The 27,701-nt window shown below is 44.5% G+C and overlaps 1 protein-coding gene across 1 annotated transcript in view; it reads right to left on the bottom strand.

Annotated features, from left to right (window-relative positions):
• The window catches only part of LOC144122930 (uncharacterized), a 63,580-nt gene extending 47,667 nt beyond the window's left edge, over nt 1-15,913 (bottom strand). The window contains exon 1 of the mRNA XM_077655886.1: nt 15,792-15,913. Coding sequence (XP_077512012.1) covers nt 15,792-15,839 — 48 coding nt within the window. The 5' untranslated portion in view covers nt 15,840-15,913. The remainder of the gene's footprint in view (nt 1-15,791) is intronic.
• Nucleotides 15,914-27,701: the final 11,788 nt, after the last annotated feature.

A 27,701-nucleotide genomic window follows, 5' to 3' on the forward strand; every position in this document is an offset into this window, starting at 1 on the left:
CACTGCACAATGTTATGTGTACCCCCACATGTGACGGGCAGCGAAACCATCTATTTATTAAGACTGAATGCAACAACATCGCAAGATGCTGTTGCACAATATGGCACCCTTTCATGTGCACTCCTGGCGAGCTGCCGTATGCACTGATGCATAAACACATTAACAGGGGTAAGAGACGAAGTTATTGCGCAAGCCACGTGATGCTTTTAACATTTTGTATCGGTCAATGTTTCTGTCGTCCCAGCTGATAGAAGTTTCTTTAGTGCAAGTTGGTTAATCACGTTGCGACAACAGCACAAGACGCAAGGTCAGAATAGTAGGAGAAAGCACAGCAAGATGGCAGACTGAGGAGGCAAGGTAGACAAGAGTGTAAGGATTTAATGACACCGAAGAGGCAAGCCCTGCTATTCACAGGACTTGGTGCTTTGAATGAGACGAGTTAATGAAATTGTAAAGGAAGAGGTGGATGCAGCATGCTTACAAGAACAAACACAAAAATAAAAGGAAAGAAATAGGAATAATAAACACATACACGCACAGAAGCACTCATATATTCACACACATGCACACAAACGCGAGCGCGAAAACTAAGATTTAAAATGCAACAAAGGGGGAAATAACAAATATAAACAAACACGCAAGAAAACAGGCACACACATTTAATGCAGACGCGAGTAGAGGTATTAGGAGTCAGTTCACAAGCAGCTGTGCCTACTTTGTCGTACTTTTATTTGATGTACATAATGGCTCTGTTGCCTTCACTGCCTTGGATTTTTTTTAGTAGCAACATATCATAACAATCGAAATGCAGTGCAAAGCTGTGTTGTGGGAAAGCAAGTCGAGCGCTGGCAGCACAACTGATATGCGATTGTGTCACAGCAGGCATTCTACAGCTGGCGCGTGCAGTGAGTGAATAATTCTAAGCCATACAGAGACGCGAATTCATGCCAAGCTCCCTTGTAAAGGCACCAGTTTATCGTTCATAATTTTATATTAGTACTAAGGCTGACATTAAGGAAACAAACACCGCTCCCACACGCCTGGCCTTTAATAATCCAATGACATTCGCTCAAGCAGCCCGTGTTAGTCACTGATTGTTAGCACTGGTGGAAAGTGCTCAATCGACGGTGCTACACAACACTCGAACGACGCCCTGCTAGACGCTCGGCTATCTTATCATACTGCTGCCAACGATCGATCGTTTGCGCGCTGAGTTGGCAGCAACAAATCTTTGCGTTGGAGGTTGCTTCCGCAAATCTTTTCGGTCGAGGAACTCGTAGGTTGGTTTCATCCGCGCACGCTCTTCTCATTTATCCTGAGAATGGTTTTGCTCCATCACTTCGCCACGTCCGACGTGAAACGCAGGGGCACAGTACACAAACACACCCGCCGCTCACAGTAGGTACCAGACTTTGGCAAATTCTCCTCGTCGTAACTTCACTTAGGAGCAAAACAAAACACCATAGAACAAACACGCACGATGTTTGTTTGCAGCGGTGTGCCGCAGCGGGATCCTGTTTCCAGACGAAGCGCAGCGCAATCACCGATGTTCACTGTAACCTTTTTTCGTCGCCTCACGGCTCAGAACAAACGCACGCGGCACAAGTTGTGCACCGTAAGCTTGCAATAATATTTGCGGCATGACAGACGCCCACAAACAATTCGAATTCACTCTGACGAAGGGAGACGCACACAGCTGACGCGACTCGGCCAGTTCGAAGCGAGGGCGGCCATGTTAGGCATGTTCTCCGTCGGCGGGGTCACCGGCCGTCCGGCTCATGAGGCTCGTGTGCATCCGCCTTTGAGGGGCAAATGCCGCTGCCTTCTAAAGTTGTACCCGACTATAGAAGATCCACCGTTTATTGACGGCTACGTCTGGAAAGGGAGCAACAGAACAGCAACGGAGAGGAAGGGAGAAGGAGTAGGTATGCTGAAACATCAAGGAACAAATTGGCAAAGAATGAAGTCAACTTGCAAAGAAGATGTCTGGGTATCAGGAACAACTGCCAGTAATAGGACATGCTTAGGGGTAGAGCAGACAAGGGAAAAGAAAAGAGGTAGACAACAGTCTCCGAAACCAAGGCGCATAAGGTTGTGTTTTTTCCCCTTTAATTCATCGTGTTCATTAAAGGGACATTAGCATGGGAATTATTTAAATATAATTGATTAGAAAGCAGTCATATGACATTTTTTTTCTGAGTATATTTTATACCTCGTTCTCTATTAGGTTGGTGTCTAGAAACTAGGTTGCTCACCACTCGGTGGGCAGATTGCGTTTACGACACATAGTCACGTTACTTCTCTCGCCCCAAACAAAGTGGTCCATCAGGGCAGGTTGTCATGGCAGGGCAGGCTGTCAGCGCATTTCGTGACACCGGACTTCGGCAGGGTTTTGGTGTGACGACATCTCTAGTGGTGTCGCAATAGCAAAGCTAAGCACAGAAATAGTCTTTTCTGCAGAACAACTCGTACTTAGATGTGAAGCTGGGTGAGCTGTATGTAACTGCTTGTCTACCTCACCTTCCTCCTCAATAAAAGTTTACTCACTCATCTTGACCAGACCACGCGCGTCGCGGATGAAGGCAGTAAAGTTCGCCCGCAGAAATACGACGAAAAACAAACAAAGCAAGACTGTATTCTAGCAACAAGCTTTTCTTTGAAAGCGGAAATCTTATAAACGTTGCGGTCACATAAGGAGGACTGGCTGAAGCGTCACATTCTACAAGAAATGAGGCACGAAAAAAATGGGAGCAGTGTGTTAAGTTGCGGTGTTCTAGCAGTAGCATGTACCTGCATTAAGGAACCAGTGTTTATTACACTCTATGATGAAATGAATGCAAGTATTTCATTCATCATATTGCATGGAATGACCGTGTGCCATCCAAAATGAATGAAAAATGATCGTTAAAGCATTGGGTGCAAACTGTTTAGTTTAAAAAAAAATTGCATCAGCAGAGTTTAAAGCAAATGGCGCAAGCTTCTGGATAAATTAACCTATCTCGAAACACAAGTAAAATGTCTGTACGACTTGACTGCTGCTCGAAGATATAAAAAGGCACTCAAACCAGCTGTAATGCTGCTAAAACGATCCGTTGTAACGAGTGTGAAGGAAGGGAGAGCGGGGCGAATCACATCACGGAGCAAAACACAACTTTTTTATGCTTAGCGTTCCTTAACTGTTAAATGTGCGATTATTATTTAGCTCGTATAACCTCACCGTCTGCGATTCAGCTTAAATTTGCCAAGATTGCCTGCTTTTATTCCGAGCAAAAATTTGCGACGTGAACCGTTGCAGCCATGAAGTGGTCGAAAAGGCGCGAAATTCTGCATGCCACATTGTTCACAATTGTGCAGCTCTGCTGCCCGGGCGTTGAAGGATAAATGGTTAGTGATTAGAATTAGATATTGGCCTTATTTTATGCAAAAAATTCATTCTAAAATTATTTCAGCGCCAGCCTACAGGTGGAGCAAAACGTGAGACTGTGCTGTTATGCCGAGACTAAATAAAATATAATGGTCTTATTGTTTTCTCTGCCTGTGTTTTTTCGCTCTCTGGGATGGTATGGAAATCCAAAAGCAAAACAATGAATGCCGACTAACGCTTAGAAACATGAAGAAAGCTCTATAGAGAGACAGAAGCAGCGCCGGTGCTGTCAAGCGTTTTGCTATTCACAAAGGAGCCCGCCAAATAACAGCAGAGAATGTGAGAAAGTATTAGAGGCAGGAACTCCACTAAAGCCTTGCGAACATCAGTGTCGCATTTTCTGTGCATAAAAGCTTTTCTTCTTTGTCCTGCTGGCAAGAAAAGGTTGTGCTATGCCTAAACCCGGTAATAAATAAAAGAAAAGCCACCTGCACAACAAATTCTGGTTATGGCGCAAGCTCTCTGATCGGTCTCTCATACTATCACATTCAAAAACTTGAATGCACGTGCTTCGAATCGAACCATATCGCATGTCCATTCAACAGGGTTGAGCGGAAGAGCAATAGCTGTACACTGAAAAAAGAGAGAAAAGTTGCGATAAAGGCACGAAATTGAAAAATATAACATCGCATAGACAGACTATACACGCAGAGCCCACTGTGGAACTGCACTGACAGTAGTAGGCCGTGGAAGAAAACAGGGCCGGGGCCGGTCAGGGTACATTGTATTTCATGCGAACAGGCTCGCAAATATTGTCCAGGGTACATTAATTCAACTTCGTGTGTATTCAATGCTAGGAAGAGTAATATCTTGATTTTGGAAGGCAGTCTCATTTTGCCTCATGCACTGTCTCATGTTGTCCTGCGGGGTAATTCATGCAATTGAATTTCACTATGTTCCCCCTTTAGCTGGCCTGCTGAGCGTGACGTCAGGGATGGAAGCATATAATTCGGCGATATTTGTTTCTCGATATCTGTGATTGTTAAGCAAGGCCGACAATTTGCAAATTTTGTCGCGTTCTGCCCAGTTATTCCTTAAGGGTGCTGTATTTAAGGTATCTGCCACTTTGGCAGTGGCAGCGGCGGCGTACAGACATTCCGTGACCGAGTTCGTCTACTTTACAGGAGCGCTGCCCGAGCTTTGGAAACGACCGCGGAGCCTACTCATCGGCTACATCGCTGTTCCAAGCGTTCAGAGCAACCGTATTTCAAGTCCTGGCCGGATTCTCCCCTGCTGCCATCTGTCTTCACTGAATTGAGCTTCGTGTGCTGCTTATCGGCTTCATCAGGGGGGCGTTCGTTTTCCAGTGCACTGCAGTCAATTTGGCAGTGGCAGCGGCGGCGTACCGACATTCCGTGACCGAGTTCGTCTACTTTACAGGTTGGTGGGCATTTATACTTATCACTGTTAAGGCTACCTATAGTTTTCGTCTTTGCTGCTGCTGCCGCTGCCATGATTCTGTAGTGCGAGTGTCACCTTACTTCGTTGCCTTTAGTACTATATCCTCTGTTGTAGTCCCGTGCAATGCCGGAGAATACTATTTGTATTGCATGTAAAGAGAACCTTGATGATGGCGACGAGTGTATCACTTGTGACGAATGCAGTTGCAGTTACCACAATGGAAACTGTTCTGGAGGTTATGTAAAAAGTACAAAGGGGAAAGCCTCCAAGGCCACTTGGAAGTGTCCGACTTGCATACTTGTCAGAACCAGAGGGGGAAAGTCGAATGAAAAGTCGAAAAATGAACAGGCATGTGAGCACAAGGCTGAACTATCGCAAATCAACGCCAAGTTAACTGTTCTCTCGCAGATGAAATAGAAAGTCGACGCTCTAAGTAGCTTGAAAGAAGTTATAGAAAGTCTTGAACAGTCAGTGCAGATGATGTCAGCCAAGTATGACGAGCTTCTAGAAACGCAAAAACGACACGATACGGAAATACAAAATCTGAACAAACGGCTTGAAGTCGTAGAATCGGTGGGATCTGAGGCTGAGGTGGGTCGATTGAAAAGGCAAATAAATGACCTTGAACAGTATGGACGACGCCAGAATCTTGAGATCCATGGTCTGAAATACACTGAGAACGAAAACGTGTTAGCTGTTGTGAACGACCTTGCATTGTCTTTGAGCCTTGAACCGGTCACTGAGAGTGAAATTGAAGGTGTGCACAGACTTCCTCACAGGAAAAATGAGGACAAAACGCCTCCTGTGCTGATCCGCTTTGTCAGCCGGAAAACAAAAGATCAATGGCTAGCAAAAGTAAAAGATCTGAAAGCTAAGCAATCTGACACACGCCTTTTTGACAACCTGACAGCCTTCAACAGGCGACTCTTGTGGCTGGCACGTTCAAAGGCAAAGCAGTGTGGCTACCAGTATACCTGGCAGAGAAGTGGCAAAATATTTGTCAGGAACAGAACCGGAGAGAATGCAATCTGCATTGCTTGCGAAGACGACTTGGTAAACATTCGGTAGCCTTAGGTTTTCATGCGCGCTGATCTTCTGCGGGAAAAAAGAAACCTATCATGACCTATTTTGATATTGATTCTTTCAATAAGTACATGCTGAATTCTGGAAAGTCTCTCAACAATTCTCTCAGTTTTTTTTTTCATTTAAACGCACGAAGTCTGCAAAACAAAATAGATGAAATGGTTGTCTTGCTGTCAACTTTGAGGTTAAAGTGGGATGTATTAGTATTTTCTGAAACCTGGTTTAGCAATGATAATGATGCTCGTAACATTGATAATTATAAATGCGTATCTTTGGCTCGACAACAGAAAAGAGGAGGGGGCTTATCAATTTATTTGAGGAATGAAATCGGCTATCACTGTTTACCTGAATGCTGTGAAATGAATGAAGATGTAGAAGCTTTGTCTTTGTGCTGCGGAAAAATTGTTGTTATAGGTATATACAGAGCGCCTTCAGGTTCGGTATCTGCGTTTTGTAACTTTGTTGAAAAAACTTTGGAATATGTCTCTCTTAATAATTATGGAGTGGTTTTTCTTGGTGATATAAATGTTGATATTCTGGGTCAAACGTCCGTTACGAGAAATCTGCTAGATTTGTACAACAGCTATGGATTTGTGAACTTAATTTTTTCACCAACACGAGTTACTGATAACTCTGAAACGCTTATTGATGTGTGCTTTACGAATATTTGCACTAGTGTTGTCCCGGCTGGCGTTTTGACATTAAGCATTAGTGACCATATGCCTATATTCTGTATAGTTCCGAGTCAACCAAAACAACACAGGAGTAAACCGGAAACTTCTACATTTAGAAGAATTGATGAAAACAGCTTAGCAGAGTTTCGACGTCTTTGTGCTAGCACAGAATGGAGTAATATTTTAAGATAGGAGGATGCATGCCAATCGTACACAAATTTTATATCTACTATTCAAGAACACTATAATACTGCATTTCCGCAAGCAACGCACAGAACTCATAGAAAATCAAGAAAGCCGTGGATTTCAAAACAACTATATGACCGCATACTGGAAAAGAACAGACTTTTTTCTCGTTTTGTGAGAACAAGAGACACTGACATTCTCCGTCAATTCAAAACGTTCCGCAATAAGTTAGGCGCTGACATTAAAAAAGCAAGAAGTGATTATTACGCGAGAAAGTTCTCCATGTCTGATGGCTCGAAGGGAACATGGAATACACTTAACGATCTTCTAGGTAAAAACAGAACCAACGCACCCGTCTCACTCCACATTCATGGTGCGAACTATGATGGCGCTGACCTAGCGAATGAATTTAATGGGCATTTCTTATCTGTTTTTCCACGAAAATCAACTGATGGTCCACATCAAGATGCCTCAGTCTATATAACCAGTAAACAAAGTAATTCCATGTTTTTGTTACCATGCATTGACTCAGAAATAATTACCATTATTCATTCCTTACGCAGTAATAGTGCTCCAGGTGTAGATGGCATAGCTCCAGTCCCGATCAAGAAAGTAGCAGATGTCATTGCGATACCATTAGCACATATAGTCAACCTAATGTTCACGACAGGCACATTTCCACATCAGTTGAAAATAGCTCGTGTCACTGCCAGTCATAAAGGAGGTGACATTAATGATTTAAATAATTATCGGCCGATCTCCATTCTTTCAGTTTTCTCTAAGATTGCGGAACTTGCAATCAACACACGTCTTTCTCAATATCTCGACAAAAACCATGTCATCTCCAAGCAACAGTACGGATTTCAAAAAAAAAAAACAACTGAGGCCGCCTTACTGGAAATCAAAGAAAAGCTAATTGGAAACATAGAAAATAAACTGCTAACAGTCGGCATATTCCTTGATATGAGGAAAGCGTTTGACTCGGTTAACCATAAGATATTGCTTGAAAAAATGCAGTGTTATGGAATACGAGGCGTTCCTTTAACCTTATTTGCTAGCTACCTTGACAACCGATCTCAAACAACTATCATTAACGGTATTTCATCTGGGATTGGTCAGATTGTGTCTGGTGTGCCACTAGGGCTCCGTTCTAGGACCAACGTTGTTCTTATTATATATTAATGATATCGTCAACCTTCGTCCAGCAGACAACATTATAATCTATGCAGACGATACTAACGTATTTTTTTCAGGGCAAGATAGTAATATTTTGCAAGCAGCCTCCAATAGTTGGTTATCCCAATTGTCTGTTTGGTTAAAATCAAATAGGTTAGAACTTAATGTCAGGAAAACAAAGTACATACTGTTTAGAGCCAAAAATAAGGAAGTTCCGAACAACTTCCAAATTCACTTCGAACAAGCTCCTATAACCCGTGTCAGCTCTACAATGTTCCTTGGAGTCATTTTTGAAGAACACTTACTCTGGACAGATCATGTAAACTACGTTTGCACTAAAATGGCTCGCTCTGTTGGTATCCTAAATAAATTTCGCACAATACTGCCTCGAAAATTCAAACTACAAATTTATTTCTCTCTAGTCTTTTCGCATGTACAATATTGTTTGTTGATCTGGGGAACGACTGCCTCAACCAATCTTGTGAAAGTACTTACTTTACAAAAAAGAGCTGTACGAGCGATTGATAATTTACATTACAGTGAGAGCACGGGTCCTTCCTTCCTCAACCATAGACTGCTAACCATCATGGCCGCTTACCACAAGAAGCTTGCTGTTTATATCAGAAACCTTATGAAAGCAAACTGGCAGACTTTCGAGAGCACATATTTAATTGCCCAAACAGCTTACAGTCTAAGGCACCCTCAATACCATGCATCAAAATCCCGTACAAACTATGGGTTCCAGAAACTAACTCACATAATTCCTCATACATTAAACACCTATCCATACTTAACAGAATTGTCAGTACAAAATATGTCTGAGGTCAGATTTAGGAAATCTGTTCATGAATATTTTTGTTATAGCTAGTTGTGGTGTGTTTTTACCTAATCAGTTTTTGTCTTTGTTATGTTTTGCTCTTAGTTTTGTTGTGCTTAGCTCTATGCATGACTGATTTCTGTTTCGTTGTCAATATATCCGCTGCTTTTCTAGTTTCTGTTACTTATGGAAATTTTGTACCATTGCCAAGCGCCACTTTATTTGTTTTTTTTTTACATGGGGAGGGCAGGCCTCTGTCAGGCGCTACTAGGCGCCTTTAGCTTGCTCTCCCTTGTTTGCAGTCTCTGTACTGGCCAAACAAAACCAATAAATATTCATATACCTGCGATCTTGTGAAGGAAGAGCTTCAAAGTTGGAATGCTCATAGAAAGCAGCGTTGAGCTTCCTTTCGAAGACAGGCTTTGTTTGGTAAAGGTACTACCGGGGACAAAAGCAACTGATCCACCCCTCCATGTTCCGAACCGTGCCGCAACGCATGCGGGCGCCGCCTGACGATGCACTCCTGGTCAGTGCGCCATCCTTGACACCAGGAGTGCATCGCCAGGCAGTACGGCACGGTTCGGAACTTGCAGGAGTCGATCAGTGGAGAGGAAGAAGCTTTTCAATCGAAAAACAGAGAATTCAGCCGGTTTAAACTCGCTGACTTGCTACTCAGCGCGGGGAAGGGATTCGGGGAGAGAAAGATGGAATGAGGGAGGTGTACGAAATGCGATGACAGAGTTCACTGCATAGGGAATGCGCAGTGCGAGTGCTGAACGGAGAGCGTTTGTCTAGAATATCAATGTCATATAAATAATCAAGTGAAAAGTTCATAGCGCGCCTCTGCTGCCTATGGCGGGCTAAGGGTCCTAATACGCAGCCAAGTGCTAGAGGCATTTGAATGAGTGATTCCAAAAGATGTTCATAATGTGCACACTCCTCAGCATACGCTGAGCATTATAACGAAATATTTTCCACTGTTTCTGCTAAGCCACATTTTTCGCAACACGGAGTGTTCGCTTCACCTAAACGGAACTGAAAGGCGGTCGTAAATGCAGCTTTTAGACAATGTCGATGATAAAGAGCTTCCAAATGGCGAATTAGCTTGGGTGACTGTCATGATATGAGTTGTGGATCAATGGAGAGCAGAAATTGGTGATAATTTTTTGGCGTGCTCCACAGCCGTCTTTTTTCTCCTTCGTAAACGCCTTTTTTAGCTAGTTGGAATGCCTCACACTTCGTGAAGTAAATCAACTTGTAATTCTGCTGCTGACAACCTCTGCGGGCTGCTTCATCCGCTTTTTCGTTCGCTGCGATTCCACAGTGAGCTGGAATCCACTTAAATGTAATAGAGTGACCTGCGGCCGTGGCCTGGTGGTGCAGGTAATTAATCTCGAAAGAAACTGGCCGGTGATCATTTTTCTTTCATATGCTGAACAGAGATTGTAGCGCTGTTTTGGAGTCCATGAAGACTACCCAACGCCAGGGCTTCGGCGCGAGATATAGGAGACGGTTTCTTTAATACCGTGCAGCTCTGCTGCCGTAGGCGATGACTTCAGCTGCAGGCGATGGGAAAACGACTTTTGTCCCTGATAGTGCATGCTTATACAAGAAGGCGACATTTTCGCGCCAGGGGTGCTTTGAACACCCTGGAATTTGAAAGAATGGTATGCGGTGAGCGGTAATGGCCAACCAGTCTTGACAAACTTAGGGGACTTAACTTATTAATGTGATCTATTAATCTGTTGAGTTCCGACTTATCATTATAATAATAATAATTGGTTTTTGGGGAAAGGAAATGGCGCAGTATCTGTCTCATATATCATTGGACACATGAACCGCGCCGTAAGGGACGGGATAAAGGAGGGAGTGAAAGAAGAAAGGATAATAGGTTCCGTAGTGGAGGGCTCCGGAATTATTTCGACCACCTGGGGATCTTTAACGTGCACTGACATCGCACAGCACACGGGCGCCTTAGCGTTTTTCCTCCATAAAAACGCAGCCGCCGCGGTCGGGTTCGAACCCGGGAACTCCGGATCAGTAGTCGAGCGCCCTAACCACTGAGCCACCGCGGCGGGTCACTTATCATTATCCCAAATTAAAAAAAAAATATGCCCTTTTGCATTCTTTGGTTTTGATGGCTGTTGGCTTCCTTTATATTTATATCGAGAAGAACAGCCTTTTAAACTCTCTGCTTGTACGAATAAAAAAATTGTTTTTGCCCAACGAAAATTAAGGAAGGCCTCTGCCGTTGCGCTAAAACACAATATTGGAGCACAGTTATGTCAACAGCTGCATACAAGAAAAGGATGCAACTCTTCGAAACAATATTTGGCAGCTAAAAACATAGAACCATGTTTCTGCAGCCATTACGAAGCTACCACAACCTGATTACAGAAGTATTTTAGGTGCTTCTGATACTGTTGACACAGACGCAATATGCGGAGACATTACAGAGCTAATGATTCATCCTACATTGAAAACTGAGGCCTTCAGGGACCCGCGTTGGAGTAGTCAAGTGCAGGCATATGGCCAGTGCTACGATAATCAAAAAAGGCGAAGTTTGCTCAGGAGAAGTTGCGGGTATTCAAGACTAAGGTGCCAGTAGCCACAGGCATGACCGCTTAGCGGCCAGGAGAGTGCAGTTACCGGGCTGCTGGAGAGCTAAGAGCGAAGCAGTCAGAGACCTTACACAGCATTTACTGACACAAAATTTCTTGCATGGTGAGCTGGGAAACAGAACAAAGCAAAAATTACGATGGCCAAGCCGCTAAAAGAATAAACTGACCAGGGTTCACTCTGTAGTCGTGATGAAATGTGTTATAATAGCTTATAATATTCTTGTGCTTCATTTTTCATCGGATTTTTTACACAAACGTCGTTACTGGTGGTGAAACATATATTTCAGTATGATCCAGAAATATAAAAAGCCATAGTGACGAACTGTGGCACACAAAAAGGGACACACGCATGAGCGGCGCACACTGCGAACACACGGTCGAAAAAAGCGAGAAAGAGCAATTCAATTCCAAGATCGCACTCATGCTGATTTGCTTTGTTTTACAGCAGTGGAATCGTGCATCAAGAATTCGTGCCTATAGGATAGACTGTTAGTCAGCTTTATTACCGTCAGGTTCTTGAAAGGCTTCACATACATGTTGGTCGCGTTAGGCCGAACATCAAAGAACCCTGGATGCTGCACTGGAACAATGCGTCTTGTAACAGGGCGCTTTTGATTACAAAGCTTTTACGAGAAGAAATTTCCTTGTGGTCCTTCAACAGCTGTATTCGCCAGACAGGAGGCAGTGCGACCACTTTCGCCTCCCTAGGCAGAAACAACACTTCGGAAGGCATTATTTTGGCACGACTAAAAATATGAAACTGGCTGTAACCGAGCAAGTTCAAGCCGTTCAGGTTTTTGCCTTCCAGTACTACGATGAAAACTGGACACAACTTAAGCGCTTTATCACTTCTCAAGGGGCTGTTTTGAAGGAGATAGAGTTGATTTATAGCTAACTTTAAAGATAGTTATCAGGCGAAAAACTGTCATTAGGTACTCTACGTATACAGATGTCGTAACCTTTGAACGCAGTGTTGACGAAAGACGGACCCGTAGAAAAAACATACACTGGAGGGAATTTCGAGAAGAGGCAGCACTTAGTCTGCTTCCCGTGTATGCAGGTTCCCCGGAAAGAGTTTTCGTCTTGAGTGATCGGTCGGCGTTCAGATCAGCCTAATGTGTAGAACAGGTGGCACAAATATAACCGCTAAAATTCAAGTGAAAGTTTCTTTTTTTTGCATCTGGAGGCGTGTCATAATATGCAGAAGACTAAATGATTGTTCCACAGTTTCAGAAGAGTACAGCAGTTTAGAAGAGGCAGTGAAGCGTTCAGAAATTTGAGCGAATACATCTACTTAGAGCAGGTAATCACCGCAGGTGCGGGCCACTAGAGTGGAATAACATGGATAATAAAGATGGGGTGGAGCGCATATGGCAGGTCCTCTCAGATCATGAATGGAAGTTTACCAATGTCCCTCAAGAGAAAAGTATACAACAGCTGTATCTTACGGGTACTCATGCGTGGCGCTGAAACGTGGAGGCTAACGAAAAGGACTCGGCTAAGGGAAACGCATCGAGCTATGGAAAGGAAATGGTAGGTGTAACAATAAGAGAGCAGAGTGGGTGAGGGCACAAGTGCGCGTTAATGTTATTCTAGTAGAAGAGGAAGAAATAGGCTTCGGCAGTGCATACAATGGGAAGGCAAGATAGCCGCTTGTCCTTAAGGGTAATGGAGTGGATTTCAAGAGAAGGCAAGCGCAGCAGGGGCCGGCAGAAAGTTAGGTGGGCGGATGAGATTATGAGGTTTGCACCGATAAGGCGGCCCCAGTCGGTACACGGAAAGCTTAAGTAGAGAGATATGGCAGAGGCTTTTGTCCTACACTGGGCGTGGTTAGGTTGCTGTTGCTGATAGCGTGCTATACTGCAAGTGCAATCATGCATTTGTAATGTTATCTCTTCAGTAAATTTTTGATGTGCCATATAAAATGTGGCATTTCATTCGACATATCTGAAACGTTAGGAATGAATTGCACTCATTCGTGGAAAATGGTTCCTTGTAGCGGATGACGCAGAGCGGTTGCAGCGGACGTGAGACCAAGTAGAACGTCTTGTGCTCTTCGGCGGACGATGGCACCTGGCTGGCAACGTAACTTTATCACGTTTTCCACTCAGTGAATATTTCGTCATAAGCATATCGCGTGCATCTCAAGCCGTTGTTGCTTTTCTTATACATGTGTAAGTGTTTTAGGTATTAAATCCGGAAGAGTGCGGTGAGGGGCTAGTTGGTACGCCATTATAAGAACAAGAACTGCGCAAGAAGGGACGGGACAAGAGATAAGAAGCACATGGAAGGAGCGTAGACTAACAACTGGCTTATTGCACCAATTCCTCCTTCCTTCAACAACAATGCGCATGCGCACCAACCACACAAAGCGAATAAGTGTAATAATATCAACATGAGATATTTCAACACTTTGCGATACAAGTGTGTGGACGCCTTGCTAACATATATTCAGGCCCTAATCTCGCGATTTCCGAGGTTTCAAGAATTTCGCGTCCTTTCTTTTCCCTCGCGTGTGCGAAAACCTTAGTCCGCCCTGTGTGCTGCTGCTCTCACGCCCTGTTGTTTTTTGAGCAGTTCTTGTTTTTTTAATGTATATATAAAACAGAAGTTCGCGCTTTTCAAGTCTGCAAGCATTTTTTCCACTTGAAGCGAGACGTTTGTAACTTTTTCAGATGTCACTCGCCAATTTTATATAAACATAGTTTTTTGCCTAGTATAACACACAGGCCTAAGGAAGATTGAGGTTTTCAATATGAAAAGCAAACTTAATTTTCGGCAGGCATGTTCAAAATTCTGCACAGTGCGTCGCAGTGGCAGGAAACTGCAGCACTGCAACATTGACATTTGTCGAATATGTGCTCGAGGTGTCGTGGGATCACATATATTTTTCTGAAGATGCATTTCACACTAGAAACCAGGAAGAAACTGATATGGGAGTCAAAAGTTGTCTATTCACTGTGTTGAAGGACGCGTTGCCAATATGACTGTTTGGAGAAATATTTCATGCGTTGGCAAGCAAAGTAAGAAATCGTTGCTGCTGCAGCATATTCTCGTAAAAGAGATGCAATTCTGCTATTGAAACATTCGGAGTTGGAAAAGAGTAAATGTGGGAGCAGTGAGAAATGAAAAGGGCTTCAGTGGCGAGTGTCTTCGAAATAGCATATGATTTTAATCATGTATGACGGGCAATAAATATTTTCACCTAGTTTTTCCACCAGAAAATTTCGATTTGCGACGGAAAGGCTATGAGTGAACAAAATAAGCCGAATGTAACAGAAGAGAGCAAACGGTCCTGCTCTCTCTCACGTGCACCTAAGGCTGACTTGAGTCCGCCGACACGTATGGGCTTTGTTATTCTCGTAACATAGCGAACAGCACTGCGGGGCTGTGCTCGGGAATGACAGTCCGAGAAAGAGCTTGAGCCATGTTTAAACTGCTCAAGAAATCAACTGTCACACTTTCGGGCCCCGTCCAGGGTAAAAGGAGTGAGGTGCGTAGCTGTGCCGCTGCTCAGCCCCGTCTCCCTAAATGCGCTCCCTACCGTCGCCTATGTCCCTCATATCTGGCGCCCACTCGGACGATATTTTCCGGGAGTTTCAGGTGGCGACTTTGCATCGGACGAAGTCCCGTCTACGACTATCGCTGTGATGCTGGACTGTGACTGCTGGGATCCCCGAGAGAGGGCCGCGGGCGAATAAGGATATCACGCATGCTTTCTGCCTTCTCTTATGAGTTTACGCCTTACGGTGTTTATTTACCGTAACTGGAAGTGCACCATTCGGTGGCCGTATGACCAATCTGCTGGTATGTCGAGAGCATTCTTGTTCGGGGATTGCGCGGAATAAAGTTTTTTTTTTGGCCGAAAGCCAACTTAGACGGTGTGTCAGTAAAGTGACGTGCCGACAGGATGGGCTTTCATTCTTGTTCATAAATTTTCAAAAATAATGCCAATATTGCTGACAGAGTGAACTGTACATGCTTACACACGGGAAAAACACAGAATGGGCTGTGCATACACAACGCAAGAATAGGAATGCTGTTCGGCATGCAGGAAGACATCCATTAGACAGCGTGATGTTGGCATACTCCCAGAAGTTCTGACGGCCTAATTTTATGCTGTAACACTGGTGGTGCATAGCACTTCTGGGCTAGTAGACCAGTTTTTTATTCACAAGTCGGTGAAGCTCTGTCGTTTCAGGCCGTTCCCCAACCGTTATATGCGGAGAATAACAATTTTGTTCAGAGGAACTGCATCTTCTACCGTGGTGCAGCAATGAAAGGAATCGCTAAATCTACGTCTGGATTCTACGTAAATGTTCTTTTCACCACTAACACTTTACACAGCAGCATGTCGTTCTCCCACGAATCCATTATTACTCGCCAAAAACGCTCAGTATCATACTCACCGGCTTCGTGACACGATACCTGGGTGTCCTACTCCTGAAAGACGCCATCCTTACGACGCTGAAGACGGGCAGCTGCAGTCCGTCTCGTGTCTTGGACGGTGCTTTTCCTCGCTGCCGACCCTGCTCCCCTCCCAACCCACGGCTAGTGCGCCATTGGCCCACGGGCAGCGGTCGGGACACGGCGTCCAACTGGCGTCCGCGCACCTGGCGGACCGTGTCGATGACGTGCTTCGCCGGAGGACACGCACTGCGTCGTCGACTGGACGAGCACGTGGCCGTGTCCGCAGGCCATAGGGGGAGTGGCGAGGCACATGGGGAGGGGAGCCACGCTTGACGGCGTCGCGCAGACAGCGGGATTCGCGCTGGGCTCGCCACACTCTACACTGGAAAAACACGCTGTTTGGAGAACTGGTCGATCTTGGAACGTTGTGCGGATCAGTATGCCTACTGCGGAGTCAAGTGGTCTTTCCCGATGCGGGCTGCCCAGCTCTTTCGTTTTTGAGGAGAAATGATACGTGTTAAGTAAAGGGTGTTCGGCGCAGAACCGATAGTAATGAAAAAGAAGAAAAACGACATGCTGCAATGAAGTCGCGTACCATGGAACAGAAGCACCGTTCATTCGTGTGGGAGTTGTTTATTACGTCAAATGTGTCCACTTTGAGCGGCTTTTGCAATCAGTTATGGTAATGTTCCAGGGACCAGTAGTAACAACAGACATTTTGATGGCATGACAATGACGCAGCGTCCTGCAGTGCTCTGGCTCTAGAAGGCCTGTTTTTCATGTTGAACTTCAACTATAAGCTTCACAGTTATGTGAACAACTTCACTACCTTTACGGGTTTTCATAACAAGCCCAAGAGGTTCTAGCAAGCTTTAATTCACTTTTCTTCCAGCCACTTTTTGTGAGAGCATTGAAAACGTTTACGAATGACTCAGTACATATAAGCATTTGCATTTTATCTTTCAGAAAAAAGAAACCCTTAATTAACGCTTTGTTTCACTCGTGTGGCGAAACACGAGACAAAAAATTATGTTACATGAAAACCGGGAAGCGAACCATGTGTAACCGTTCACTGTAAGATGGCATTTTGAACGCCTCGCAAGGTGAGGCGCTTTGTACAAGCGACAGTTCTTTTAATATTTCGCCATGCATTGCAAAGACATTACAAGCTGTATTTATTATCTGCATGCTGCGCCAGCTATCACCATTCATTTTGAACGCAGTATTACGTTAGAAGAATGTCCTGACACAGTGCCTGCGAGCCTAGTAATCGTAAGGTAGATATAAAACAGCTATACTTCAGCAGTAGTGGAAAATGAATTGATTTCTTTTTACTGTTTGCATTCAGGACGACACAGTTAATTTTTTGTGGGCATAAAAGAGATACACTGTAACTGTCATTGCCACGCTTTAAGAGAACCGTCTCGTTCACGGGAAAAGAATAGCGCTTATATGCATGGCACCGTACGAAACTTTAGTTTTGGCTGTGAAAATAAAAGTGGCGCGCTACGTGTAAGTTGGACTCGAGCAAGGCTGCTGCCAAGCTGATAATATCGCTTAGTTTAACCTGACAGATTTACCCTAATAGCTTACCTTATTAATTTACATGCATATTCTTGCCTTCCACCTCTGTTTGTTAGGAATTTTTTCTGTGCCGAAGGAACGCAATATATTGAATTTACAAAGTTGTTGAACTTCCAGAGGCAGAAATGTTGCCATGCTCGGGATGACTGTACTCTCTTTGAGGCTTTCCGTGCTCTGCATAAGACGAGTAAGGTCGGATGTCTTCTGTCATTGTCCACCGCCTGCTTTGAAAACCCTGCGCTTCTCGCAGCGTTGCTTTGCTATTGCCGGACCCAAGCTGTTATGCCAGTCGCTATCCGGCGTGGAAGAGGATGGTACCTTGGACGGATTTTCTCTCTTTTGTACTGCGATAAAAAAAGCGGAAGTGTGGCGAGTAAAGCCACTAACAAAGGAAACATGCACTCAATTTATTGCCTTACTATCTGTAGTGCTCCGATTCTGTTCTCGCCCGTTTCTCAGGATAACGTCAAGTGCGGCGCCCTGTATTTGTAACCTCGAGTCACGTGCTGGCTTCATTTTAACCTCGAAGAACAAATATCGCGCAAGTATTAGGCGCGAGTGAGAGTAATCTTACATTCCTCCATTACTGGTTTGAATTTCCTCGCAGGATTCTTTCCTAAGCCAACGCCGACGGAAAGCGCGAGTTCTGTTTTTTATTTCTCGGGCAGGCTGATATCTAGAAGCGAGTGATCTCGATGGCGCCGTAAGAGCGCGGTCAGCTGCGCATGGCACGCGCCAGGTGCTGGAGTGAGCCGCGCTGCGGCCGTGGCTAATGGTGCCGACGTGCCCCGCGTCACATGCTGGCTCACGCGCGGCCCCATGTCGTCGCCGTGAAGGTCGTCGGGCGCTTGCTCCACTTATCGCGACATTGGTCCCCTTTAGGGAAACGCGGACAGCGCGATGAAAGCCAACAAAAGGCGCGAGAACGATGCCAAGGTCCGCACACGCCGCAATTCCCCGTGGATTCGGCCGGCATGTCGTCGCCTCTGCGACGGTCGTTGTCCTTTCATACAGTGATCACATGCGTTTGCAGTTTATAGAGCATTCCGTTCTAAAAGTGAATCAGTTATTTGTTAACGAAGCCACCTTAATCCTTTTAAATATCTTCAAGTGCACTCTAGCAGAAATGCGCCTTAAAAATTAAGGCACGACATCTGCAGAACTCCATTTGTGCGCACCAGCTATGGAACCAAATACACAGGCATATAAATTATGTAGAAATTTGTGTCCCCAGAACAATTTCAAAATAATGCCGAAGCTTACCTCCTCACGTTTCCAATGATTAATACATTGTGGATACAGAAGTTGTCCAAGTTCTTGGTGCTGTTATTTATGTGAATTTTCCTGTATTGCTCATTCTAAGTGTACCATATATTCATTAAATGTATTACTTTGTAATTGCAAAAGTGCCCACTTCACGTTTTTGTTTAATTTGTACAACAATGAATTCTATTTGCAACGATATGTACGATGTTCTTGTTTCCTGTGCTGCATGCTAACAGTGTCCCAGGTGCATGAGCCCCGTCAGCAGAGCATATCTGCCTTTTGCCCCAGTATTCGAGCCCTTGTTGTCTGAATAAAAGAATATGCATCTAACTACAAATTGCTCTACATATTATTTTAAGATATTCACATTTCTGTGCCAGGCGATATTTCACTGCCTTTTCTCAGCCGGCCTTCAGTTTCAATATTGTTTCCAGAAATCCTAATGTCTGAACCCGTAGTTTGTCTTCATTGCCCTACAGCTTTTTTTATATATTAGCGAGTGTTGCGTTTTTATTTTTACGGTCAATCACGCGACGTCAGTTGCCTTCCGGTATCGGCACAAACGCTTAGGTCGATTCGCTGAAGTATTTAGGGATAACCTAAATGGGCTTTTGAAAAGATGACCATATGTCGAGAAAATCACTCGTAATCAGGACACGCGTTGGGCCTGTTGATTCGTGCTAGCAACATAGTCTGTAATTTTAACATAGGCAGTGCTAAGGGTTTTTCAGCGTCATGTCCGCCCTGTCCATCTGTGTTGTTTTCCCTTGGTGTACAGCTTACAAGCCCGTTTCCTACTGCCTCTTGAGAGGAAAGATTTGCTGCTCGGCTTTGGTATCTCTAACACTGTAGCGATTAATACTCGACACTACATATCAGGCTCGGTAACTACAATGCAAGGCGCAACGGGACGTTATTTCCTCTGACTGTTAAGCCCATCTTACATCTGTCACCATATTTCTGTTCATAGCGTGTTTCCAGTGCATGAAGGTCTCAGAGAACTGGGAAAGCTCCTGAAGCTCATCTAATAATCATAATCACCATCATCCTGGCTACGCCCACTGCAGGGCAAAAGCCTTTCCAGTATCTCTCCAAATGGCCAGTGCGGCCATTTTATCCCAGCAAACTTCTTAATCTCATCTGCCCACCTGATTTTCTGCCGCCTCCTGGTATACGCTTGCCTTCTCTTGGAATCCATTCCGTTACCCTTAAGGACCATCGGTTATCCTTCCTTCGCATTGCATGCCCTGTCCAAAGCCCATTTCTTCCTCCTGATTTCGAACAGGATGTCGTTAACGCACCGTTTGTTCTTTGACCCACTTTTCCCTCTTCCTCTCCTTTAACCTTTGATGAACCAGCGCAAAAGGGCAATGGACAAGTAGAAGGACGACGTGAACGGAAGCGCTGAACAAAAAAAATTATTTCAGAAGAAACGAGGAAAAAGTAGCTATACAAATTCGAGTCCAGACCGGTGACATAGAAAGCTTGGTAAGAAGCATTTTTTTAAAATCCTGAAAACGTGTCAGGAATTACCACAAAAACAGAAAAACGGCGTGACAAACAGAATATTTTTCTTTTTTTTTCGTGACAAAGCAAGGGGCGCCACTATCAAGCAGTCTGTAAATCTGCTTTTTTGCTTTTACTCTTGTCTTGATTTTAGCCACCGATCAGATAACCTTCGCTTGGTTACTTCTAACCTCTTAAAATCCACTTTCCCTTCACTGTCCTTAAACCCCAATACCTTGGATAAATCAGCCCCGCTGCTTTCCACTGTAGGGTGAAGCCCTTTACAGAAAAGTATCAAGTGTTCAGCCGTTTCCTCCTCCTCCCCACACGCAACGCACAAAGTGTCTATCTCGTGGTACGCGAAATGCGCAGCGCCATCTCTTGGCGCTCCGAGAACTAGGCCCGCCATCTTGGTTCGGTAGAGAAAACGAAACCACTGCCCAGCCAGCGTTCGGTCGAAACGGTTTCGCTCCATTTGAAACGTGAAATACTGATGGAGTTTTGCGCTACGTTGTGCGCTCTGCAAGGACAGTACGATGCGTGCGGGAACCAGACACTATTGAGCATCTCGCTTTTTAATGTTTTTTTAACTCTATGCCAACGTTTTAATAACACCAAATGTCACGCGAGGTATCATGTGTTAGCACGCTGACCAGTGCACACATTTCGCTTTCTGTGCTGATTTTTCACGAAACTTTACAGGTGCTTTGCGTTCAAGCTATGTTATGGATCAGAGTATTTGCTCTGTCTAATGCTCTCTCCAGTTTTATGCATTTACTAACCCTTCGATAGCGCATAGTCAGTCCGACGTGAACATATCGACGCGTACTTCGACAACGCATTAGAGGAGACAATTTTTTTCAGCCGATATAGGCTTGTGTTGCTGAGTTATGTAGTCCAGGCACGAAGAAGCGGGTCCATTAATTTTCCTTTTTATCACTTTTCCACTTTTTTCACTTTTTCGATGTTTATTTTTGGTAATCGGATATCATTCATATGGTTGCTGGTTGAGCGGTTCTGGTTGTTAAAGGTTTTTGCACTCATCACTCCTTTCGCCTTTCTTACCTTTGACGCGGCTGTGGTCTTAAATCTTCATTCTGCACTTTTTTCCACGTTTCTTGTTGGTCACGTGGCGTCACTCCTCATTCAGTTGTATAGTTTTCGGTTGTTAAGGGTTTGCGTGGTCATGATCGTTGGATTTTCCTACTTGTGTAGAGCTGTTTGTTACATTTTTCTTCACGTCGTTTGTGTTTTTCTTCCGGATGGCCGTGATAAAATGTGTTACGGGGTTACTTAATTATGGTGCTTAATGTATTAGATCTCTTTCAGTGATCTGTTGTACGGCCTGTGTTGGCTTCGTGACTTTGCGAATGCGTGATTGTGCAATTGTTACGACGTTCTGACTTAAAAAAAGGCAGGTTTTACGCGTAATAAATTTCAGTTGTATGTTCGCACTTGTCCTGTCGTGCTTGTTTCTCTTTTGTCCCCGTATTTCGCGCCGTTTTCTTTGTGAATCATGAATCAACGAGCCCAAACTAGAGTTATTCCATGTTGCAACTGTCGATCTGTTTCATGTTTCCATGCGCCCAACTCTTAAGTCTCAGGCGCGACAGCTGAACCGATGTCAGCACGGTGCAACGGGAGCAGGCCTCCGCGAGACGTGTGACGTCATACACGCCTCCCGCCTGGGCGGGCGGCAAATGGCGCGCGCGCACAAACCCTGCAAAACAACGCCATCCGTTCAGAAATAAATGAAATAAGGACTGAAACTTTAGATAATTGCTCCTTCTCAATACAATTTCGGCAATTTTACAGAAAGTCGCAATTTAATGCAGTATCCCTTTAACGTGAAATTGCATCGCACTGTACACGGGCCTCCAGAATTTCGCCTCCATCGAAATTCGACCGCCGCGGCAGGGATCGAACCTGCTTCTTTCGGGTGAGCAGCCGAGCGCCACAACAACTGAGCCACCACGGTGGCTGTTGGTGCTTTTACAATTTATCCAGTTAATCACCATGCTTTACTAGGAAAGAATCTTTGAGAGTTAATCCTGTAAGCGATATTTCAGAAAAGTTGAACCACATTTTTGCCAAGTTCCGGTTTTTGACACAATTTACCCGAGGGGTCAGCCTGGCTTGTGAGCCTTATCCGTAAAAAACATATTTAAGGTCGTTTTTTTGTGTGTTTCTCTAATTGCACTAGCTAGCTTCACTTTAATCCAGGTTTTCACACAGCTTCTTTACCTCTTTTTGCCTTTGGAAATTGAAGTGACACAACGCTTATAAAAAAAGAAAGATTTTATCGCGTCAGGGACATTACACTGGTAAACATATTTGGGAAAAACACAGAAGCTTCCTTCTTGGTCGGAAGTTAGTAAAGTTAGGTTCCTTGCTTTTAAAAAAAGGCTACTGTTCTTTTTAAACAAAGTTTTGTGCCTTTAGCTTCACACCAGATGAGCATGTTGACTCCTTCATATATGCACCAATCGACCTCCGCCTAAGGCGCAAGCGTGGAAACAATCCTGACCGCAGCCATTAATTTCTGCGCGGAAAGTCTTGGCTCAATGGGAAACTTCGAGCAGGCGCTGCAAATCTTCAGGTAGACGAACACTCTCCGCGAGATGCAGTGGACTTCTGAACACCGGTTTCTTCTTGGGAACCTGTGCTCTCAGTTGAGGAAGAACTTTGTGCCAGGAAATTCCAGTAGTCCTGCTGATTATTCCAGCGAACTCACGCAACCTGTTCGTTGAGCCGGCTACTGGTGGAGACGGGATCAACAGAAGGCGCCGGTGGTCCTTGTGAAGACGAGCTTGGGGTTGAGACTCATATCTTAGGATTCTGCAGAGACGAATTCCATGGTCGGATGCAGGTGCAATGTCTCCCTAGAGATGTATTACTTTAGAGACATATTACATTACAGACGTATTACTTTTGCTTTGGTTCACCAAAGATCATGGAAAACCAACTAACCCAACACTAAGTGCCCCTTGACGTTACACCTGTCAATTTCCTTTGCATAGCTCGCTGCGTTTCCCTCAGTTTAGGTTGAACCCTTTTCGTTATCATCCACGTTTCTGCCCCATATGTGAGTACCGGTTAGACACAGCTGTCATACATTTTTCTCTTGAGGGATATTCCTAAACAGCTATTCATGAACCGAGAGAACCTGCCATATGTGCTCCGCGCAATTCTTATCCTTCAAGTTATTTCGCTTTTGTGATTCGGATCTGCGTTTACTGCCTGGCCTAAGTAGTCGTATTCCCTTACCATTTCCAGCTCCTCGCTACCAATTGTGAACTGCTGTTCTCTTGCGAGACTGTTGAACACAACTTTGGTTTTCTGAAAATTCGTTTTTAGACCCACCGTTCTGCTCTGCGTGACTAACTCATTGATCATGCTTTGCAGATAATCTCCTGAGTGACTTAGCAAATCTATCTCATCAGCGAATCTCGGATTACTATGTATTCTCTATTAACTCTGATCCCTTTTTCCCCATAAAGGCCTGTGAATACCTCCTGTAAATAGGCGATGAATAGCCTTGGCGCGATCGTGTTTCCCGGCCTGTAACCCTTTCTTTATTGGAATTTACCACTTTCTTTATGGAGGGCTATGGCAACAGTGCAGCCGTTATAGACATCTTGCAGGCTCTTATACACTCCGATTCTACAGTGCCGGCATCACTGCTGAGGTTTCAACTGAGCTAAATTCTTTGTCGCAATATATGAAGGCTCTATATAGGGACTGGTTATATTGTGCACATTTCTCTTTCACCTGATTGATGGTGTGACTATGGTCTATTGTCGAGTACCCTTTACGAAAGCTTGCCTGATATCCACATCTCTCGAAATCCCTTCCGTTGGCTTGTTGTCACCATCCGCCATTCTAAGCGCTGATGGGGCCGAAGTTTCAATGTATATAATTGCTTGGGGGCTAGTGTTCACGTTTAGTCACCTTGCTTCTGACGTTTGTCGTTTCCACCTGACATTAATGACTTCGTCAAGTGTGGAAATAATATTCACAACGGAGGTGTAGGATCACAAATCTGGAGTACATTCGTTTCTACGAGGTGCACACAACCGGTGCTTTCTCTAGAGATACCTCATCATCATCAGCCTGACTATGCACCCTTCTCTCCATTTAACCTTGTCCTGTGCCAGCTGCGGCCACCGTGCCCCCGCAAACTTAATCCCATTGCGAACCTAACATTCTTCCGCCCCCTGCTACGCTTCCCTTCTCTTGGAATTCGGTCCGTTACCCTTAAGGGCCATCTGTGATCTTGCCTTCGCACAACATTCAAATTCAAATTCAGTTTATTTCCGTCAAAATCAACGAAGGGGCTCAAACAAACAGTGAAGCAAGTTCACTCGATTGCGCTCAAGTCCCCCTCCCCCACCTTTTTTTTTTTCGCGGCACATGACATTTATATTTTACAGAACAAAGGAAAAAGTATAAACTGTACAGAGAGTCCCAAGTAAAATAAATTAGATAATGTCGTTTTTCTGGTTGTAGAATTCTAGTACAATATGAAAGTAAAAAAATAGTACAGCAATAGTACAGCAAAGCACATGCACAAGGTCCTGAGGTTTATCATCTCAGGCAAAAGTAAATAGTAGTGTCTTCACAATGTTTTTAATTTCAGTGACTTCATCCTTGCTCCCCAAGGAAAGCCGCAAGTTCGGAGATGTTAGTACAGTTGATATCAATTCGATTGCAGTGAAGATTGTTTAGTAATGCTGGAAGAGAATGACGTAGCATTTGTTGGCCTCGCTTCGTCCTTGAAAAAAAGAATTTTTCAAGGTTGTAAAAATGCCCTGCCCAACCCTAGTTCTTCCTTCGAATTCGATTAGGATGTCATTAACCCGTGTTTTTTCTCTTACCCATTCTGTCCTCTTCCTATCGATTCATGGTAAAATAACCCGGCGAACTAGGGCCCACTGAAGCCTGGCTGAAAGCCTGCGACGAGTGATAGCTACCCCTGGCCACCCGTTTTAAGCTTGGGTAACGAAAAAAACGTACGGTTTCTTTGCGTACGTGGTGCAATGCGCAGGCTTTGTAAATGCGCAGGCATGTGCTGGCTTTAATGGTAAACACGTAGTTCGACGAAAAATTGCAATTTTCCGACCGCCTTTTCATCACCCTTTGAATAATTTCATTATAAGTCTCAGCGTTGACAAAAACTGAACGCCTTAATTCGAATAAATATCTCAATTTTGCCTTTTATGCAACGCACCTTTGATAGATATTGGTCAGGTGGGCTAATACAATTTTACTCTGACCCTGAACGGTTACGCAAGGCAGAAAATGAAGAACTGGTCAGTTTTACATCGCCGGCCATCCACTTCTAAAAAGATTGTTAATCGACTGGTAACAGATGCGCTGCAATGCGCGTTTGTCATGTGAAACCGGTCGAACGGTGTGTGCACGGCATGCGACTGCTGGTGGGACAAGGACAAATCTCTGGTTTCCGTGTGTTTTAAATATGCACGGAGTTATGAGTGTGCCTGTTATGTGGATATTTTATGGGCTAGTTGTACGCGCCTCTTAAGTCGACTACTTCTTTCGTTACACCCGCCCAGGTGGCTTTGCGGCCGTGGCGTTCGGCTGCTTAGTCCAAGGTCGCGGGATCAGATCCCGGCCGTGCTCTTAGTGGCCACATGTCGATCAATGTGAAATGCAAAAACTCCCTCATTCTCTGGGATGTAAGCGCACGGCAAAGACCTCCAGGTAGTGGAAACTAACCCGGCGCTCTCCACTGCTGCGTCTGTCCTATAGCTCATGTGCAGCTTTGGCAAACCTCACAACAGTGCAACTTTTATTGGTGCGTTTTGTAAAATGACTGCAAGCGAGCGATACCTTGGGATATCTCTTCATATTCGCGTTACTAAAAATACTTTAATACTGATCCGGAGTTCCCGGGTTCGAACCCGACCGCGGCGGCTGCGTTTTTATGGAGGAAAAACGCTAAGGCGCCCATGTGCTGTGCGATGTCAGTGCACGTTAAAGATCCCCATGTGGTCGAAATTATTCCGGAGCCCTCCACTACGGCACCTCTTCTTCCTTTCTTCTTTCATTCCCTCCTTTATCCCTTCCCTTACGTCGCGGTTCAGGTGTCCAACGATATATGAGACAGATACTGCGCCATTTCCTTTCCCCCCAAAAAACCAATTATTAGTATTAAAAATACTTTAAGCCTTTAGGAGCAGGTTTTTATTTTTCTCGTCGATTCGCCACCAACAAATTCGTAACATTTCGTTTCCTTTACACGCCACGATGGCGATCTACTGACGAGTACAGGTCGCTGGTGGAACTTCGATGTAGTAAAATACAAAAGCTCGCGTGTTGTGCGATGTCCATGCAAGCGAAAAAAACTCAAAGAAAATTTATTGCGCTCGGTTCAATATACGGCGTCGCTCATAGCCCACATGCAGCTTCGAGACGCTAAAGCGCACATACTGTACTACTTACAAGACGTGCTGCTTATTGGCCACCTTGTGCAGTCTTGCGTGATGTCATCGTATACTTAGACATGGGGAGGAGTTAAACACACAGTAATATGAACCTCCACTTTTGTTACTTTTGACAAAGGGGCTTACCCGCAAAAGCAGGGAATTTGTATTGGCTTTTGTGTAGCACATGTATTAAGTGACTTGTTTTTAGGGCATTATGAGAGGGCGGCATCTACACGCTTACATGACCTAGGTGCTTTTCGTATCGTGGATGACTCTTCAGTGGTTTTACAAAGAACTGATAAGCAAACTGCCGCACAGTTTGAACCTATTTTAGCACGTTTCAAAAGCTGTGTTGCGCTGTTGCCCTTAACTCGTGAGGGGCCCGAGCACAAGAGCATCAATTTTCTTGATTTTATAGGAGTTTTCAAACCAATTCACTCTTGTTAAATGCATAAACCCAGAACAAGCCTCTGTTGCCATTTGCATCTGCACATTCAAAGCTAGAAAAACAAATTTAGCACTGCCCTGTTCCTCGAAAGCGCTTGAAAAATTATGCCATTATTTAGCACAGGAAAGTTTTCACTCATACGTGACGCGGTTGGAAAGGGTGGGCTGTTCTATGACAGATTGTTGCAGCTATATCGCTGAAAAGATGTACCACGAAAGAAGAATTGAGGTAGAGTACAAAAAGAACAATATGCAGAAGTTGCAAGAAAAGCCGAAGCCAAAAGAAAGAAAAACATGGCTGTCGCATCATCATCATCATCATCGTAATCATCATCCTGACTGCGCCCACTGCAGGACAAATGCTTCGTCCACATCGCTCCAATTACCCTGTCCTGTGCCGTGCCGTTCATCCAGGAAGTACCCAGTAACCTCAGGAGGATAGAATCCCAATCCATTTTTAAAGTCGCATTATCGCTCCCAAAAAACTCGCCAGACAGTGCAGAAACGGTGGTCCAAAAAAAGAAAAACACGAGGCTGCAAGATTTATGACAAAACATGAAAAGAAATTTGCGGACTGCAAAAAAGGCGTACTGAATAAGGCGCCAATGTCATGCGGGAAATGCTACTCTATCTAGAAAATTGGCCGATGTTTAAAGG

The sequence above is a fragment of the Amblyomma americanum genome, chromosome 3 (genome assembly GCF_052857255.1).
Source record: "Amblyomma americanum isolate KBUSLIRL-KWMA chromosome 3, ASM5285725v1, whole genome shotgun sequence".
NCBI lineage: Eukaryota > Metazoa > Arthropoda > Arachnida > Ixodida > Ixodidae > Amblyomma > Amblyomma americanum.